Source organism: Nothobranchius furzeri, chromosome 7 (genome assembly GCF_043380555.1).
Source record: "Nothobranchius furzeri strain GRZ-AD chromosome 7, NfurGRZ-RIMD1, whole genome shotgun sequence".
Lineage (NCBI taxonomy): Eukaryota > Metazoa > Chordata > Actinopteri > Cyprinodontiformes > Nothobranchiidae > Nothobranchius > Nothobranchius furzeri.
The window spans coordinates 24,410,038-24,427,217 of record NC_091747.1 but is presented as its reverse complement, the minus strand read 5'-3'; the positions used below and the strand labels follow the sequence as shown (position 1 = coordinate 24,427,217).

Sequence of the window (17,180 nt, the reverse complement as noted above, 5' to 3'; positions counted from 1 at the left end):
AACACTACAGAAAGGTTTTTAGACTGATGGTATGTTCGTGAGGATGGTTTATGCTAGTGGTTTCAACCGGAAGAAGAAGGAGCAAGATGGCGTTACCCTTGTTAAGATGTTGCTCCAGGTTACATTCAGTGTTTAGCTCTAATCGGCTGATTTTGAATCAGAATGTGACGCTGACTCGGTTCTGTAGAACCCGAGTGATGGTTCTAACACCTGGACGTTTCTACAGCTCGGATAAGGAGTATGAGAAACGGCGGCAGAAGGTGGTGGTGGTCGGAATCCCGAACCCGTTCATCTGGATCCGAACTCGTATCTACTATTTTCTAATCAAAGCTTACTTTGACAAAGAGTTCAGCATCGAGGAGTTCACAGAAGGAGCGAAGAGGGTCAGTAGGGAGCAGGAGGGGTCAGAAACAGGAGCTTCTGTTTTGGGACTGATGTGGACTCTTGTCTTCCCTCTTTCAGGCATTTTCTCACGTCTCCAGACTTCTGGCTCAGTGTCAGTTTGAGGCTCTGGATGGACTCGTAGCTAAAGATGTGAGTGTGATGGAGCTGTGGTAGGACCACAGGGTCCAGACTCAGGGTTCTGGTCCCAGGTCACACTCAGGGTTCTGAGTCTGAACTTTTGATCAAACATACTAAAATAGTTAATTTTAATAAACATTAGCTCTTCCAGAGGCAGAGATATTTGATTGATTTTGTGACGCTTCATAATTATTTCCCATAAGTCACCTGTGCAGACACAGCTTTACTTTATTACAGACAACCCCTTTACAGATAGATCCACTTCACTGCCTCTTTGAATTGAATGAATTGTCTCTTCTCACAGCTGATTGGGAAGTTGGAGGAAAAGTGCAGCTTGTTGCCGTCCGAGTACAAGAAGGCTCTGTCTGCAGATCCTGATGATATCATGTACACAACTCCAGGAGATGTGGGAATCTTCTACGATGAAAATGGTGAGGATCAGATTCGTCCTCTCTTAGATCCACCAATGTCGTTTTATTTGTGATGCTCTGCTATTCCACCCTTCCCGGATCCACTGATTTCCTTCTTTCCTATTATGGTAAATGGTAAGTGGGCTGTATTTGTATAGCGCCCTCTTAGGGCCCCCCAAGGCGCTTCACAACCCAATCAGTCATTCACCCATTCATGCACACATTCACACCCTGGTGATGATGAGTTACGATGTAGCCACAGCTGCCCTGGGGCACATTGACAGAGATGAGGCTGACCACCACCAGCAGGCCAGGCGGGTTAAGTGTCTTGCCCGAGGACACTACAGCAGCATTCTCTGGTCGGAGCCGGGATCAAACCTGCAACCTTCTGATTACTGGACATCCGCTCTACCTCCTGAGCTGCTGCTGTCCCCATTTAAATTTCTCTTTCCCTTTCGTTACATTTTTAATCAAATTTTTTTAATTAATTCTCATTTTAAATATATTTTTAATCATTTTTGAGAAAAAATTCTTGATTTAAATGATTTGTTTTTGTCTTTGCCTTGTGATTTTTATTTTGAGAGGTGCTGTACAAAAGATCGCTTTCTTTCTTTCTAATCAGAATCTGTGTTTCAGGGAGAAAGTTTGTCAGCATCCTGATGCGGTTCTGGTACCTGACGAGCGCTCAGGTTCCTGATGACGGCCTGAAGGGAACTCGGACCTTCAAGGTGGCCATTGGAGACGAAGATGGAGAGGCGGAAACCAAAAGGCTTCTGACTGCAATATATGAGTGAGTTTTCTACAGAGATGGGAGATTAGAAACACTCAGTAGCCATTTCTACTCGTCTCTTTTCTTTCTGGTTTAGGTTTCAGAGGGAATTCACTAAAGGAGTTCCTCCAGAGTGGACCATTACAAGGGTAGAGCACTCCAAGCTTTTGGATTAGGAGTTTGGATTTGGATTATTTTTTGTAGGACATAACTCCTTGCTGGATGTCCAGAGGGAAGAAACACAAGGCTCTGGAGGTTCTGGTACCAGAATAAGTTTCATCTCCTCTGGATTAAGGTGACAGACTCCAGATACTCACAGGCCCATCTTTTATAACTGTTCAATGTTATCTGCTTAATACAGATCAGAACCTGAATTCTTCCGTTGCACAATAACCCGATTAGAGAGGTGACCCAGATCGGCTACTGCACTGGAACATCTGTGAAGTTCTATCAGGAAGCCTTTTCCTGTGAGAACATTTAGTTTTGTGGCTCTTTAGTTAGAATTAAATATTTTATTTCTTCAGCTGTTAAGGTGCTGCTTTTCATTTGGGCCTTCACACACATTTTAATGTATTTACTACCAACGACCTACAGTGCACACTTGTGTTGATGATTGTGAACGCTGCCTCATGTGGCTGCAGCTGATAAATAAAGATGTGCCTCATGTTTGTAAAATATCAATATTTTTTATTTTTATTTGTTGAACTGTTTCAGACTTTCATTTTGGCCTAATTAGATAGATATTTTAGGGTAAAATAAACAAGTCTACTCCCACTGGTTCCCAGTCCATGAACTACTCATGTAAATCTAAGTTAATGCAAAATTTTATTTATATTCAATATATTTTTATTTAATTTTTTTATCCAATAAAGGCTGTTATTTAGCGTTTTACATTTATAGTGGAGTTTTTTTCACCACAAGCTGTTTTAATATAATCCTGATTCAGAAATAAATCAAATTACATGGAATACAATTTATAAAAATATCACAATTCAGTTTAGCCTTAAATACCGATACTAGTAATTGTTAGTTAATTTATTCTAATAACTTAATCCTAATTATTTTCAACAGGTAGATCCAGTATATTAATAATTACACAATAATAATTATCTTGATTAAAAATAGTAAATCTGCCTCAGAAGTACCGGCTACAGCGTTCTCAGACCGCATCATTCGCGCCTGCATTCTGAGGTCCCAGCCAGTGAGCGCCTTAGCAGTTGTGATGCCGTCAAAGTACCAGAAGAGGGCGACAAATGTCCCAACAGAAACCAAAGGTCATCTAACTACTTTCAAAATAAATGCAGTGACAGTGAACATGTTTACTTGTGGTCTAGACTTTTACGCTTCATGTAGCTTTGCGCATGCGTCAACTGTGGAAGCGCGTAAACCAGAAGAGACCTCACGGTTGGGGCTAGAGAGTGGGGTCCTCAGATTGCAGTTGAGATCGTTTGTCCGACTCATGTAAAACTCGTCACTCGAGAGATACTCTCCTATTGGGCCAGTTTCTTCAGTGCCTGTCTCTGATTGGACAGCTGAGCTGTCGATCATTCCAGTGCGCCTGTGGTGTGAACTGGTTCAGCTGGACAGGGGTTCCTGGGCAGCAGAGAACTACACTAAAGATGACCACTGAGACTCGGAAGATGAGACAAATGTAAAAATTAGGAGTCCGACTCAGAAGTGAAGCATGAAAGTAGCCAGAGTGGCCTTTTACGTCTCCGCCCTGGGGTTCCTGGTGGTCGGCCTGCGGGAGCTGCTGACTGGCTTCGAGGAGAACAGATGCAGCATGACCTACATGTTCGAATACCCAGAGTACCGGGTGAGTACTACGGCTAGTTAGCGGCTAATTTCCGCGCTGCTGTCGTTCCAAGCCTGCAGTTCTCATACCAGCTGTATTAACGCGGGCAGAGGTTCGCTGTAACGCGCTAAATATGTTCCTGTTTTTCACTTAGAGCAGAAAAATCGTGCTGGCGCGGCATGTCACGTGACTGGCGTGGCTGTCACACCTGTTTCAGGTTTCAGTACACCTGTTAGACGGGATTCAGTAGACCAGATTATTTAAATGATATTAAAGCCTATAAGAAGAAGAAACGATCATTTGCATAGCGCCTCTCAAGGTAAAAGTCGCGAGGCGCTTGAAGAGGACAAAAAGAAAAAAATATTAAAAGATGATTAAAAATATTATAAAATTAGCAGAAGTAAAAATCTGGATTTCAAACAAATGTGAGGTAAGGGAAAACGTACATGAATAAGAAAGAAGTAATCAGTGGAATGCAGAATTGGTAGAAAGAGCTGGTAGTGATGAAGAATCAGCAGAAGGTCCCACCAACGCCTGAACAGGTGAGTTTAAAGGAGACCACTGAGTCCACTGATCTCAGGCTCAGGGGGAGAGAGGTCCAGAGTCTGGGGGCCACAGCAGCAGATGATCTGTCACCTTTGGTCTTTAGCCTGGTGCTGCACAACCAGTAGGCTTTGATCACTGGACCTCAGGGACCTGCTGGGGGTGTAGGGACTAAGAAGATCACCAATGTAAGATGGTGCTTGTCCATGTAAGGTCGTAAAGACCAGAACCAGGATCTTGAAATGAACCCTGAAGTTGACTGGCAGCCAGTGAAGCTGGAGGAGAAGCGGGGTGATGTGGGTGTGTTTGGAGGACTTGGTCAGAAGCCGAGCACAGGCGTTCTGAACCACCTGTAGACGGTTCAGGGAGGTTCTGCTCAGACACGTGAAAAGAGAGTTACAGTAGTCCAAGCGTGAGGAGATGAAGGTGTGGAGAACTGTCTCAAGTTCAGAGCGGGACAGAATGGGACTCAGCTTAGCAACGTTCCTGAGATGGAAGAAGGAAAAGCGAACAAGAGCACTGACATGAGAATCCAGGGTGAGAGCTGGGTCAAAGGTCATGCCAAGATTCCTGACAGAAGGTTTGGTGAAGAGGCAGATAACTTTTTCTATATCGGCCAAAATTATTTTTAAAAGCAGACAAAAAATAATATTAAAAAACAGGCACCTGTGTGGCAACCTGCTGCCTCTGCTAGACCGAAGAACCCCAACACACCGTTTTTTTGTTTGTTTTAGTTTTTTTTATATTTGAAGTTCAATAAATATTAAGAGATTTATTGACTTACTTAATTTATATTACACACAGTGAGTTTTCATTTGTCTTTCACAATCAATGTGCTGCTAAAACGTGTGTGTGTGTGTGTGTGTGTGTGTGTGTGTGTGTGTGTGTGTGTGTGTGTGTAGATATAGATATATATATATATCATCTTCAACAAAATCCTTTAAAACTCGGTATCAGCATCTGCCTTAAAAAACCATATCGGTCGGCCTCTAGTTTGCTGTAAGAAGCAAGCTGACCAAGAGAGTCTCTGACTTTGAGATCAGCTTGTCTGGGGCACAGATGAGGATCTCAGTCTTATCTTCATTCAGCTGAAGAAATCTCCCAGCATCCAGGTTGTAATGGAGTCTAAGCAGGTGTGGAACATCTGTAGCTTAGACATCTCATGGGGCTTAAAGGAGATGAAAAGCATTTTTGAAAACAATTTACCAGCAGTCTGTCACAGAGATGCAGTGTTTATATAATACCAAAGCAAACAGTATGAGGTTCTCAGAGCTTCATCATGAGAACGTGGCAGAACATCTGCACCAAACACAAGTGTCATCCAGAAGGCATTCATTAGTCTCCTCAGACGGAACCTGGTCCATCCAAAAAGAAAGAAACCTGAACAGAAGCTGGGAGTGTTGTGGGCAGCTCTGAGTCACATGAATCCACATCTTTAGGAATGTGATGTGAACCTCCTGCCAGTGGACCAGGACAACTAATGGAGCTCCTAGGAGGGAGGATTGGAGCTTTGATCTGTGACCCAGCTTGTATTTATGAAGCCCTCAAGAGCAAATGTTACATCTCAAAGGACCCGGATGTCTCAATTCTTCACCATTTTCTCCCTCAAATGAACCAAAATAATGTTTAGGTGTTGTTTTTCGTCTGTTGAAGAGTTGTTGCATGGTTGTTGTTTCCAGCGAGTGGCTCTGCCTCGTCGCATGGCCAGATCCTACCCTGCTTATGGACTCTACCTGTACGGAGAGGGCCTGTACGCTCAGGAGACCCGGCATCTCAAACTCACTGGCACACCTGTTCTCTTTCTGCCCGGCAACGCAGGAAGTTACAAACAAGGTAAAAACACTTCAGGATCCTTCCTTTAAATTTAAGATTTTCTCGACTTCTGTCGGTTAAGCATTTAGAGCTTAAGGACCGGTTTAGATTGATCACCAGAGGAGATCTCCTTAGGTCAGAACCAGCACAAACCATGAGCCCTCCACCACCGTGCTGATGGCTGGACCTGACTATTCAACATGTTTGCTCTGACCCATGTTAAACATCCGTTACCATGACTACTGTACCTATGTGTAAGAGTTTTCTGTCCTTGTCTCCCTGAAGCTCGATCCCTGGGATCAGTGGCGTTACGAAAGGCTGAAAACGTGGAGGGAGGGATTCATCTGAACGTGTTCACGGTGGACTTCAACGAGGAGCTGGTGGCTCTCTATGGAGGCAGTTTGCTCAGACAAACCCATTTCCTACATGAGAGCATTAAAGCCATCCTACGACTCTATAAGGTCCGACCCAGCAGGCTGCACTAACGAACAAACCAGTTCTGATTCTAAACCTGGTCTTTGTGTTGCAGCACCTTAAAACCCCCCCTCAGAGCGTAGCAATTGTTGGTCACTCCATGGGGGGAGTGGTGGCTCGAGCACTGTTCACATTACCTCGATTCAACCCTCACCTGGTCAGCCTCATCATCACCCAGGCCTCTCCACACCTGGCTCCAGTTCTGGGGCTGGACCCGTTCCTTCTGGGTGAGTTGGGTTCAGGTTGGTGCCAGTGTAGCACGTCTGTGACTGTCGGAGCTAACCGCCTCGTCCTCCTGTCTCATAGAGTTCTACGCTGCTGTGAGACAGAAGTGGGTGAACCAGGCTAACAAGCTCAGGAACGTGACTGTTCTGTCTATCGGAGGTGGTTACCGCGACTACCAGGTCCGCTCTGGCCTGACATCCCTCCCCTGCCCCCCCGGCGACCCTAATAAACTGTCCTTAGTGGTACGATTGGTTTGTGATGTAATCCTCGATGTCATTTAGCTGACTGGTTATTTACCCACCACAGAAGCTGCAGCTGTGTCTTCTCTGATGTCTCAGCCTCTTCTGCTTATCAGGTCACTGCAGTCCCCAGGACATGGGTGTCCACTGATCATCTGTCCATAGTTTGGTAAGAGACGTTCTGTCACAGATCAGGTTCCTAATGCCTTCATAAATGTTTGCTTTGTCCCCTCATCCTTTTCTTTCTGTTTCAGGTGCAAAGAGCTGGTTCTTGCTACTGTCAGAGCGTTCTTCGACCTCATAAACACTGAAATCAGACAGGTCTGAAGCATCTGCTTGTGTAACACACCTGATCCCAGTAGAAACGGGTCTGAAGCTAACCAGTTTGTCTTTATTAGTTCACAGATAACTCGGACAGGAAGTTATCTGTCCTGAATCATCATTTCATGAGACATCCTGTCAGAATGGTGGGAGACATTCAGGACACGTTTGTCTCCTTCTCAGGTGAGGGCAGAAGCTCGCTTGCTCACCCACTCACTCTCTCTCTCTGTAGTTTCTGCTTCCATTAAAAAAACTTATCTTTTTATTCTGTTAAATTTTTGTTTTGGCCTCTGGTGTTTTCATTTTTTTTTCTTTTTATCTTAAACAATTCTATTTTTTAATTATTTTTTATCATTTAGAGTTTGTTTATTGTACACATGAAGCACCTTGTCATGGACGTAATGCGGGGGGGGGGGGGGGGGGCATGTCCCCCCACTTTTTCCAAAGTCAAGTTTTGACCCCTGCACGTTCCAAAAACAATATTACGCTATATTACATTGACACTGGTTGAGCTCTAGGACCAAGCAGAAAACAACCGTTTGTGTTGAAGCCTGTTTCCCATTAGAGCATACTGTAAAGACCCCCCGTGTACCCCCCCCCCCCCCCCGTGCCCCCCGCTCCTAAAGTGAAAATTACGTCCATGCGCCTTGTGAATTTTTATCCCAAGAGGCTCTATTTTAAAAAAATCCTTTCTTCTTCTTTCCTCCTTTTCCCAGATTTCCCTGAAGCCTGGACTGAAGTCAACACCCTCCGTCTGTCCTACAGCACACCAACGGTACCCGAGTCTATCGTTTGAGATATTTGAAGCCAGTTATGCAGACTGGTGTGGAATCCTGTGACAAACTCGGACAGAAAATCAACACTGAGCGGCATTATGCTCTTGTTAATAGGAAGGACATGTCAGGTACTTCCTGTTCGCGCTGTCGAGTCGCAGGACAGCCTACAGCCACTTCTACTGTCGCAGCAACAACCTTGTGAGTTGTGTCCTCTGCTTGTTACCTGTTACATGATGAAACTCGTCAGAGTGAGACGTGGTGCTCTTACCTTCCAACAGGAGACGAGCAGCTGGGTGTTCGGCTGCGTGCAGAGGAATGGGTCTTCATGGTACCAGTTTGACTGTCTGGTTTTAAACATTAAACTGGGATGTGTTTATGAGTCACAGCCGCTTGTCTCTGTCTTTAGTGTGAAAGCAGTGGACCTGTCTTCAGGAACAGAACTTCTGCCACCTTACAAGGTTATTATCCTGAGGAAGCGACTGCATCTGGTACCGGTTTGGTGCCGCTCCTAACGGTCTGGTTTCTGTCTCAGGTCCTGATTCTGCGTCTGGGCGACTTGTCTGCTGTTAGTCATCTGGTTGTTTCTGCCTCTAACCTCAATGGCAAACCGGTAAATACACCTGAGCTCCTGAACCGGAGCAGAACTTAGAGATGAAAGAATATGATTACTTTACAACTCTGGGATTAAAACAGATTAAACGAGACAGTTCTGTAGTTTTACCCCTAATGCAGCGTTCGCTCAGCTCTGATTTCTGTGATTTTCATTAATCACAAGAAAACAAAATAGTTAAAGTAACTGGAGTCAGAATTAAGGCACTAATGTTCTAATAGATTAATAAACCCGTTACCTTGATGTTCTGGATGGAGTAACTAATGAGTAAAAGGAGCTTCAGTTCCTAGCTGTTTGTTTGTTTGTTTGTTTGTTTGTTTGTTTGTTTGTTTGTAGGGCACAGTGGAGTGTGAGTGGCAGAGGCAGGAGGCTCAGACTCTGACCGTGTCCGTGCCTCATGTTCTGTCTTTAGGTGAGTTATTTTTCAACATTCTGTTTCCAAGGTGTGCGACTCGTCTCTTCAGCGTCTTTTTACCAACTCGATAGTCTGGAGCTGCGAAAGTAATCTGAAGTAAAAACAAATGAAGTCTGGAATGAAAACATGAAGCTAGATTTAGTTGATTTCTGAAATGAAGGAATTCTGATGAACAAGTCGGACCGTGTTTTTGTTCCCTTTGTCATTTAAACAGGAAGCGAGTCTATGTGAGATTTCTGTTTGTGGAGAATTTATAAGAGTATTAGAAATAATCAAGTATAAATGTAGCTGAAATGTTAAAGTATTTTTAAACAAGACCTGTTGGAAAATATAACTGTGACTATTCAGTTCCTGCAGGTTGCCATGGTAACCCCTACATTAACTCATTAACTGCGATTGACGACAAAAGTCATCATTTTAAATCCAACCGTTCACTACCAATGATGACTAAAGTCGTCGTTTACATGTTTTTACTGTGTGGGCATGCGAACGAGCCCCCGCACCGCTAGAACAAACATCTCAGCTCTAAAGCTGATCATCATCCGCATACGTCACACGTCACATGATCAGGAAGCAGAACATCCATGTGGTAGGAGTTCATTTTGGGCCGCTGCTGTAAAAAAAGTGAGGCATGAACGGGAAAAGCTTCTGCCGATCACAATTCAACAACGGATTATGAAACAACGGATAACGCTCGAAACGCGCGGATTCTTCCTGATGTAAGAGGTGAGTCTACGCTTTGTTTTGGTAGTTTTGGCGTCGACATCATCCTAGCGCGCAACGTTCTGTGACTCTTATAAAATCCATGAGAAACGCTGGCAGCGAAGGCCTTTACCAATCAGGAAACGGCCAGCAGTGAATGAGTTAATAGAGGTTGTGTTTTTGTTTATTTTAAATGGTGGGATAGGACCCAACTGTGATGTTATCTCAAACTGACAAGCCCCTGGCGGTTCTTCAGGTTTTACAGCCAGTGAGGTTCTGGTGAACTCGTCTGGACTCCTTCATAACATCCAGCTGCTCCACTTTCACCAGGTAGGTGTCTGCTCTCGTTAGCGTCAGCATTCGTCTGTCCTACGTTAACGGACAACCTTAAACACATCTCTGTGTGCAGGTCTACCAGGCGTTCAGAATCAGCCTTGTGAGTCAGTGCAAAGTGACTAAAGGTGAGTTTGTCTGGTTTAATCTGGATCCACTGAACATACCAAGATGTAATCGTGAGCCCGGCCCTGTGCAGACAGGTTACCCAGCGTGTATCGGATGAAGGTGCCCTGGTTCAGAGAGGACTCCTTCACCACAGTCAGGTGAGATTTCTCTACCCAACTCTCAAGCTTCCTGTGGCAGTCACATGACCCGATGGGATCTTTGTGTAGTGTCCCGTCAGTGGCCGAGATCTCAGGGATGCTCCACACCAGTCGACCAGACAACACCTCAAGTGTCCTCCTGCAGCTCCACACTGCCCCCAACTGTCAGTACAAGGTACCACAACCAACATGTCAGATATGGACCTTCTGAGACCAAACTGGAAAATTATCAGTTCAGCTGTAAAATAATTAAATACAGTTTTCCTTTTTTAAAATTTAATTAACATTGTTAAAGAGCAGATTGCAGGACTCCCATGAACCGATGTTTAGAGAAACATAATAGAAACTCGTTTTAAACGTTTTTTTTTACACAAACATTAATTATTTAGGCTTTTAAAGTCATTTTTGTGACAATTCTTAAAAATTTTTTTTACCAAACCAAGTGAGGTCAGCTGAGGGAGTCCTGTTACCTTAATCCAGAGAAAATCTGGACTCTAATGCGGCTCTGACACAGAGGAAACTTTACATGTTTGTAATTCTACTTCTGATGGACCAGAACCATAAAGTTATGAGTTTGCTGCACGCCCCAGAGAGCAGAGACGAACTAAAGGGAGAAACCATCGGCCAAAGCAGAGAGATTGAGGAGAAGCAGCTGGGGAGCAGCTTGAGTTAACCATGTTGACTTAAACTTGTGTGCTCGCATCACAATATAGTACAGATTACTATCATGTACCAGACAGTTTAAGTAGTATCGGTCAGTTAATATAATATTAATACTAATGAGCATCTGTCAGCTGTCTCATACTCGTTAATATCCATTCAGCTAACCTAGTTTAGCTTAGAGAGAGAGAGAGAGAGAGAGAGAGAGAGAGAGAGAGAGAGAGAGAGAGAGAGAGAGAGAGAGAGAGAGAGAGAGAGAGAGAGAGAGAGAGAGAGAGAGAGAGAGAGAGAGAGAGAGAGAGAGAGAGAGAGAGAGAGAGAGAGAGAGAGAGAGAGAGAGAGAGAGAGAGAGAGAGAGAGAGAGAGAGAGAGAGAGAGAGAGAGAGAGAGAGAGAGAGAGAGAGAGAGAGAGAGAGAGAGAGAGAGAGAGAGAGAGAGAGAGAGAGAGAGAGAGAGAGAGAGAGAGACGCCTGTCATCCGGTTCTAGAGCTCATGCGGACTTCTGTGAGCTGGATCCGACCCAGGCACCAGCTTGACTGGTACGCTGAGCTGCGCGTCTCTCCTGGTGGTCGGTTGTGACCTGGTTCTGACGGTGATCTGAGCTCCAGAAATCCTCATTTAATTTTTAAACCCCTCCACGGGTCTCCGGAGCCCAACGCGGACCTCCCTGACCCGGTACTGACCGATGTAGGCTACAGCTGCACAAAATGCCCTCAGGCACAGCGATAGAGGCGTTGTTTCTCTGATCAGGAAACCCGTGGACTCGATGTCCAGACAGGCTGGAGTGGGTGCAGCCTTCACACACTAGTTTATCAACATGAACACAACCCAAAACTAGTAAACACACACACACTGACTGGATAACATGACCTCACTACCCTAAAACTAGCCACTCTCCACACTGAGCTGAGGCAGCACCTAGCTTCTAACTCCCTTTGGTTACATCAGAGGTTCACATTTAGAAACAAGAGTAAGGAACTTTTTACTAGAAAACTGCTGTTATGTGTTTTAAAACCAAATATCCACAATAAGCTTTTCAAATAGCATTTTTGGACAGAATTTTATATGAATTAGAAAAATAAATGTTACCTGCTATTTGCTCTTTAAATGTCAGGGAGTAGTAACACTGAAGCGGTAGTGCCAAAAAGCCACAACGCATAAAACCAGATTCTGGTCTGAAAGGTTCCACTAAGCCCAGATTCTGGTCTGAAAGGTTCCACTAAGCCCAGATTCTGGTCTGAAAGGTTCCACTAAGCCCAGATTCTGGTCTGAAAGGTTCCGCTAAACCCAGATTCTGGTCTGAAAGGTTCCGCTAAGCCCAGATTCTGGTCTGAAAGGTTCCGCTAAACCCAGATTCTGGTCTGGAAGGTTCCACTAAGCCCAGATTCTGGTCTGAAAGGTTCCACTAAACCCAGATTCTGGTCTGGAAGGTTCCGCTAAGCCCAGATTCTGGTCTGAAAGGTTCCGCTAAACCCAGATTCTGGTCTGGAAGGTTCCGCTAAGCCCAGATTCTGGTCTGAAAGGTTCCGCTAAGCCCAGATTCTGGTCTGAAAGGTTCCGCTAAACCCAGATTCTGGTCTGAAAGGTTCCGCTAAACCCAGATTCTGGTCTGAAAGGTTCCGCTAAGCCCAGATTCTGGTCTGAAAGGTTCCGCTAAGCCCAGATTCTGGTCTGGAAGGTTCCGCTAAGCCCAGATTCTGGTCTGAAAGGTTCCGCTAAACCCAGATTTTGGTCTGGAAGGTTCCGCTAAGCCCAGATTCTGGTCTGGAAGGTTCCGCTAAACCCAGATTCTGGTCTGGAAGGTTCCGCTAAGCCCAGATTCTGGTCTGAAAGGTTCCGCTAAGCCCAGATTCTGGTCTGGAAGGTTCCGCTAAGCCCAGATTCTGGTCTGAAAGGTTCCGCTAAGCCCAGATTCTGGTCTGAAAGGTTCCGCTAAACCCAGATTCTGGTCTGAAAGGTTCCGCTAAACCCAGATTCTGGTCTGAAAGGTTCCGCTAAGCCCAGATTCTGGTCTGAAAGGTTCCGCTAAACCCAGATTCTGGTCTGAAAGGTTCCGCTAAACCCAGATTCTGGTCTGAAAGGTTCCGCTAAACCCAGATTCTGGTCTGAAAGGTTCCGCTAAACCCAGATTTTGGTCTGAAAGGTTCCACTAAGCCCAGATTCTGGTCTGAAAGGTTCCGCTAAACCCAGATTCTGGTCTGAAAGGTTCCACTAAGCCCAGATTCTGGTCTGAAAGGTTCCACTAAACCCAGATTCTGGTCTGGAAGGTTCCACTAAGCCCAGATTCTGATCTAAAGTTTTACCTCATTAACAGTCAGATGACAAATCCACACAGATCACAAAAGGTGTTTAATTACAGTTCTGTAGAAACTGACATGTCTGGACACCCTCTGTTTATTTTGAACCCTACTGTTAGGAAGAAACATCTTTACCAGGAAGTACATTTTAATAATTTAGTTTTTCTTTAAGGTGTCTGTACGAACATCGTTACCCAAGGTGCTTGGACAGGTAAGAGAACTTTCTGATTATCGTTTGTGAATATCATCAAATACAGTTTATAGCTGTGGGTAAACTTCAATTGGTTTTAGAGAAACTTCCGGTTCTTCACCTCTCAGAGTCTTGGGTTTATTCTGCTGCAACAGAACATCTCATCAGGCTTTTTCAGCTGCTGCAGCAGCAGCTCAGAACCAGACCTGGAGCTGTTTTTGTTTAAAGCCCTCTGGTTCTCTGACCTTCTATCTCTCACCTTTCAGGCTCTGAGGTTCTGTGGTCCCATGGTTCCGGTCTACACGGCTGTAACTCTCTTCCTGGCCTGTGGGGGGCAGCTGTTGTCTGTCCTGAAGTCAAGGGGCACCGTTGACATGAGCCAGGCGGTGGCTGCAGGACTGCAGCCTCATAAAATAAACCTACCTGTTTATGTTTTAAGCGTCTTTCTCAGGTGACGTTTTAATCTCCAGATTTTAATCTGGATGAAATCATCCTCATGGTCCTGCATCTGTTCTCAGCTGCAGCTGGTTTCAGGAGGTCTGGTCCATCCTCAGCCTCCCACCTGTGGACACGCTCCCCCCGACCTTTCCCGATGGAACGCTCCATGAGGGACTTTTGTCTCCTGAGGACTGGCCCCACCTCCTGTCTCCTCTGATTTATATCTTCGGGGCTGCTGTGGCGTACTGGGGCAGCACTTTGCTCCGCCTCCTGATTCAGATCATCTCACTGGTGTTGGCGCCGCTGCACAGGTGAGTCTGAACTTGACCTCTGACATCAAAACAGCAGAAGTGGTGCTTACGTTTGGTGTGCTCCTGTCTTCACCTGCAGGCCATCTGTGTCCAGAGACTGTGGGACTCTGCGGACGAGGACGCTACTCTTCATCAGCCTCTGTTTGGTGGTTGTGGGCGGGGCTTCCTGTGGGGCTTTGGCCATCTTTACATCCTCTCTCTTGCACCTGTACAGGGTCAGTCCTGCTGGAATTAAACATGCTGTCACAAGATGTAAAACAAGCCGCTTTCATAAGACAAGCTATGCCGACAAATCAGCATAACATGCAAGATTATCCCCAGATTATCCGTGCTTTTGTGAAAGCACATGAACGCACCACATTACCGCCATGGTCCAGTCAGGAGTTAAACTCCTTCTGCAGGAATTCTGGGAAATTATTTTCCTTTTTATTGAGACCTGTAGGAATGGACTCACCACTGGTTATTAACTGGAGGGATTATGGGTATTTTAGTTGTTGAGCCCTGATTAGCACTCGGCTAATTAGCATTAGCATCACAGGTTTCTGAATGTTCGTGTGGATTTTTCTCAGGTTGTCCGGCTGCAAATGACGGAGAGATCTCTGAGACACATGCTGAACCTGGTGAGCTGGCAGAGGCCTCGCTTGGGTTACTTTAGACCTAGAACTCTGAGACGATGAGCCCGTCCTTTTCTCCAGGCGCCACAGAAACCCAAACCAGCCGACAACGGTTCTGCGGATACGGAGGCCTGGAACGGGGCTAAAGATTTCAGCAACGCCCCATTGCTGTCGGAGTGCGCCCTGCAGGAGGTGAGGACCGACCTGCAGCTGCACTTCAGCATGTCGGCCGTCTTCATGCTGCCCGTCATGCTCGGGATGCCGTCGCTGCTCCACTGGATCAGAAACCTGAGGTACGACGTCAGAACCCCCGGGAACATCTTGTTTTAAAGCTGAACAGGAAGAATTTAGTTTAGACGTTTAACTTTATGAAAGTCAGACTGGTGTTGGTTTGATGAGATTCCCCGTCTGCAGGTTCTCCACCCAGCTGGATCCTGACCCACTGTGGCCTCACACTGTGCCTCTCATCTTTGCCTACTTGCTGCTAATCAACTGTAACTCTTCAAACCTCAGTAGCAGGTAAGACTCACCTGAATTACCTCCAGCCGACACACATTTGTGTTTCAGTTCAGTGAAAGTACGACGGGATGACAAACCCTCTTAGGTCCTTCGTGTTTAGATCAACATTTTCAGGAATCCTGAGTTAATGTCTCTCCTCTTTCTTTAAGATGATTGTTTAAAACAAATGAATCCAAACAACCATCAGAGATTCTTCATTATTCAGCTTTTATTATTCTAATATTAGGTGTAGGTGAGTGGGCGGGGCTGATGATGTCATCAGGTTGCTACGGGTGCTTGTTTTTATAAAATGAATAAAGTATTCTGGAACAACAAGGTTTAGTTTCATGAAACAAGGAACTGAAACTTGAGGAGGCTCGGAGACAAAAGCCTGAGACATTGTCAGATCCAGAGAGAATGGATGATGGACATCTATCATTTTCCTTTTTCTCAGAAATAATAAAGTGCAGGTGTTTTGTTTTTTACAGTCGACTCCTGCCTCTGGTCTCCCTCCTCCCTCTTCCACTGGCTGTCACCATGGCAACCTTCTCCTCACTCCACCTGTACAGAATCACCTACTTCTTGTCAGCAGCGCTCGTCCCATTGGCCCTGTGTTGTCTTTTCTGATGGCGTCCCAGCCTGTGAGTTGCTGCCAGATTGGATGAGGACGACTCAGACTAAGGAGTGGTTCAGTCGGAGGCGGCGCTGAACGCTCCCGCTCTGGAAGTATCAGGAAGTCATGGCCTTTGAACCTTTGGTGTGAGTCTGTTGGATGTCCAGAAACCGTGTTTGCCTTGTTTCTCTGATGCAGAGATGCTGCTGATGTCCTCAACTGTGTGTGTGTGTGTGTGTGTATGTGTGTGTGTGTGTGTGTGTGTGTGTGTGTGTGTGTGTGTGTGTGTGTGTGTGTGTGTGTGTGTGTGTGTGTGTGTGTGTGTGTGTGTGTGTGTGTATGTGTGTGTGTGTGTGTGTGTCTGCAGCAGCTTGTTCCTGTAAACCCACTGCCTACTACACCCACTTACAGATGGAGCTGCCGACGCTCCGTCACTGAGATAACTGATGTTTACATCATTATTATTATTATTATTTATTAACAGGAGGGGGAATGTTGCTTTTTCTCTAAACTGTGAAAAGCCTTTGTGATTGTTGTTTTTTGCCAATAATTCATATTTCCCAGGTGGGGAAGTTGGATGGTTTCTGTAAAACTTGGGTGGACATTCAATCATTTATGTTTTTGCCTTTTTTCCTCCGGCTGTCGTACACAAACCTGTCTCTTGTCTTTATCCCACGCAGTGTTCACAGCTGAGGGAAGAAACCAATTCTGCTGGAATCGTATCAAACTGATTTATCTGACAAACTTTCTTCACTTGTTCTCAGAAAATCTGAATCTCCTCTTAGTCACAGCTGAGTCTCCGAAGTCTCCGCCTCCTCCCAGTCGTGCGTGTGTCGTGTCTTTACTGGTTCCAGTCCCCGGCCCTCACTCTGAGACATTTTGAGACCTTTTAAAGTCCAGAGCTGAGACTCATGAGAGGAAACAACCTTGAATACTTCCTGAGCACAGCTCAAAGAACTTCATGTAATCCTTCACAATAAGAGCCTCAAACACCTGAAAACACCTTAAGTTTATTAAAACTGAATTCTACCATAAAAAAGCTTTTCTGAGCTAAACTTTTAAAGTGGAACTAAGGCAGTTGGGTTCAGAAACACTATAGGTTTTGTTTCCTCTTCACTTTCTATCTGCTAGCCGCCATCTTAGTAACGAAAAACGGGTTCAATCACCAGTTCCACATCTGTGACTTAGTGAGGTAACACAGGTTTGATAATTTTCATCTGCTGTGCTGCTGCTGCGTCGTACACGCCAACGTTTGTTGGGTCAGCTGAGCAGCTGCTGTGCCTTCCTGCTTCCTCCTCCGTTTCCTGTGACGGTGACAGGAAGTTTACTTTACTGCGTCTGTGGGAT

At 45.4% G+C, this 17,180-nt stretch overlaps 2 protein-coding genes across 3 annotated transcripts; both read left to right on the top strand.

The window, feature by feature from the left end:
- The first annotated feature begins 12 nt into the window (after positions 1-12).
- maip1 (matrix AAA peptidase interacting protein 1) lies at positions 13-2,382 on the top strand. Its single transcript, XM_015975936.3, has 5 exons — positions 13-383; positions 463-534; positions 827-953; positions 1,569-1,722; positions 1,799-2,382. The coding sequence occupies exons 1-5, from the start codon at positions 51-53 to the stop codon at positions 1,875-1,877; spliced, it is 765 nt and encodes a 254-aa protein (XP_015831422.2). The 5' UTR covers positions 13-50; the 3' UTR covers positions 1,878-2,382.
- Positions 2,383-3,253: 871 nt separating this feature from the next.
- pgap1 (post-GPI attachment to proteins inositol deacylase 1) lies at positions 3,254-15,980 on the top strand. Of its 2 annotated transcripts, none has more exons than XM_054734528.2 (26): positions 3,254-3,517; positions 5,719-5,872; positions 6,137-6,312; positions 6,381-6,552; positions 6,632-6,792; positions 6,906-6,958; positions 7,044-7,110; positions 7,188-7,293; positions 7,827-7,885; positions 8,001-8,084; positions 8,165-8,214; positions 8,293-8,344; positions 8,419-8,496; positions 8,833-8,908; positions 9,870-9,943; positions 10,023-10,074; positions 10,146-10,212; positions 10,282-10,387; positions 13,342-13,380; positions 13,626-13,810; positions 13,884-14,108; positions 14,188-14,323; positions 14,678-14,728; positions 14,804-15,015; positions 15,137-15,241; positions 15,709-15,980. In XM_054734528.2, the coding sequence occupies exons 1-26, from the start codon at positions 3,386-3,388 to the stop codon at positions 15,845-15,847; spliced, it is 2,811 nt and encodes a 936-aa protein (XP_054590503.2). In that variant the 5' UTR covers positions 3,254-3,385; the 3' UTR covers positions 15,848-15,980. The 2 variants fall into 2 exon arrangements, with proteins under 2 accessions (XP_054590503.2, XP_015831420.3); XM_015975934.3 differs by having other exon boundaries at positions 13,878-14,108.
- Positions 15,981-17,180: the final 1,200 nt, after the last annotated feature.

Excerpts from the sequence above, each read along its gene's own strand:
- maip1 (XM_015975936.3), top strand. The coding sequence starts at position 51 with ATGCTAGTGGTTTCAACCGGAAGAAGAAGGAGCAAGATGGCGTTACCC. Across the intron at positions 384-462 it reads TCACAGAAGGAGCGAAGAGG|GCATTTTCTCACGTCTCCAG; the intron begins GTCAGTAGGGAG and ends TCCCTCTTTCAG. Across the intron at positions 535-826 it reads ATGGACTCGTAGCTAAAGAT|CTGATTGGGAAGTTGGAGGA; the intron begins GTGAGTGTGATG and ends CTCTTCTCACAG.
- pgap1 (XM_015975934.3), top strand. The coding sequence starts at position 3,386 with ATGAAAGTAGCCAGAGTGGCCTTTTACGTCTCCGCCCTGGGGTTCCTG. Across the intron at positions 6,793-6,905 it reads CTAATAAACTGTCCTTAGTG|GTCACTGCAGTCCCCAGGAC; the intron begins GTACGATTGGTT and ends TCTGCTTATCAG. Across the intron at positions 15,242-15,708 it reads TCTTCAAACCTCAGTAGCAG|TCGACTCCTGCCTCTGGTCT; the intron begins GTAAGACTCACC and ends TGTTTTTTACAG.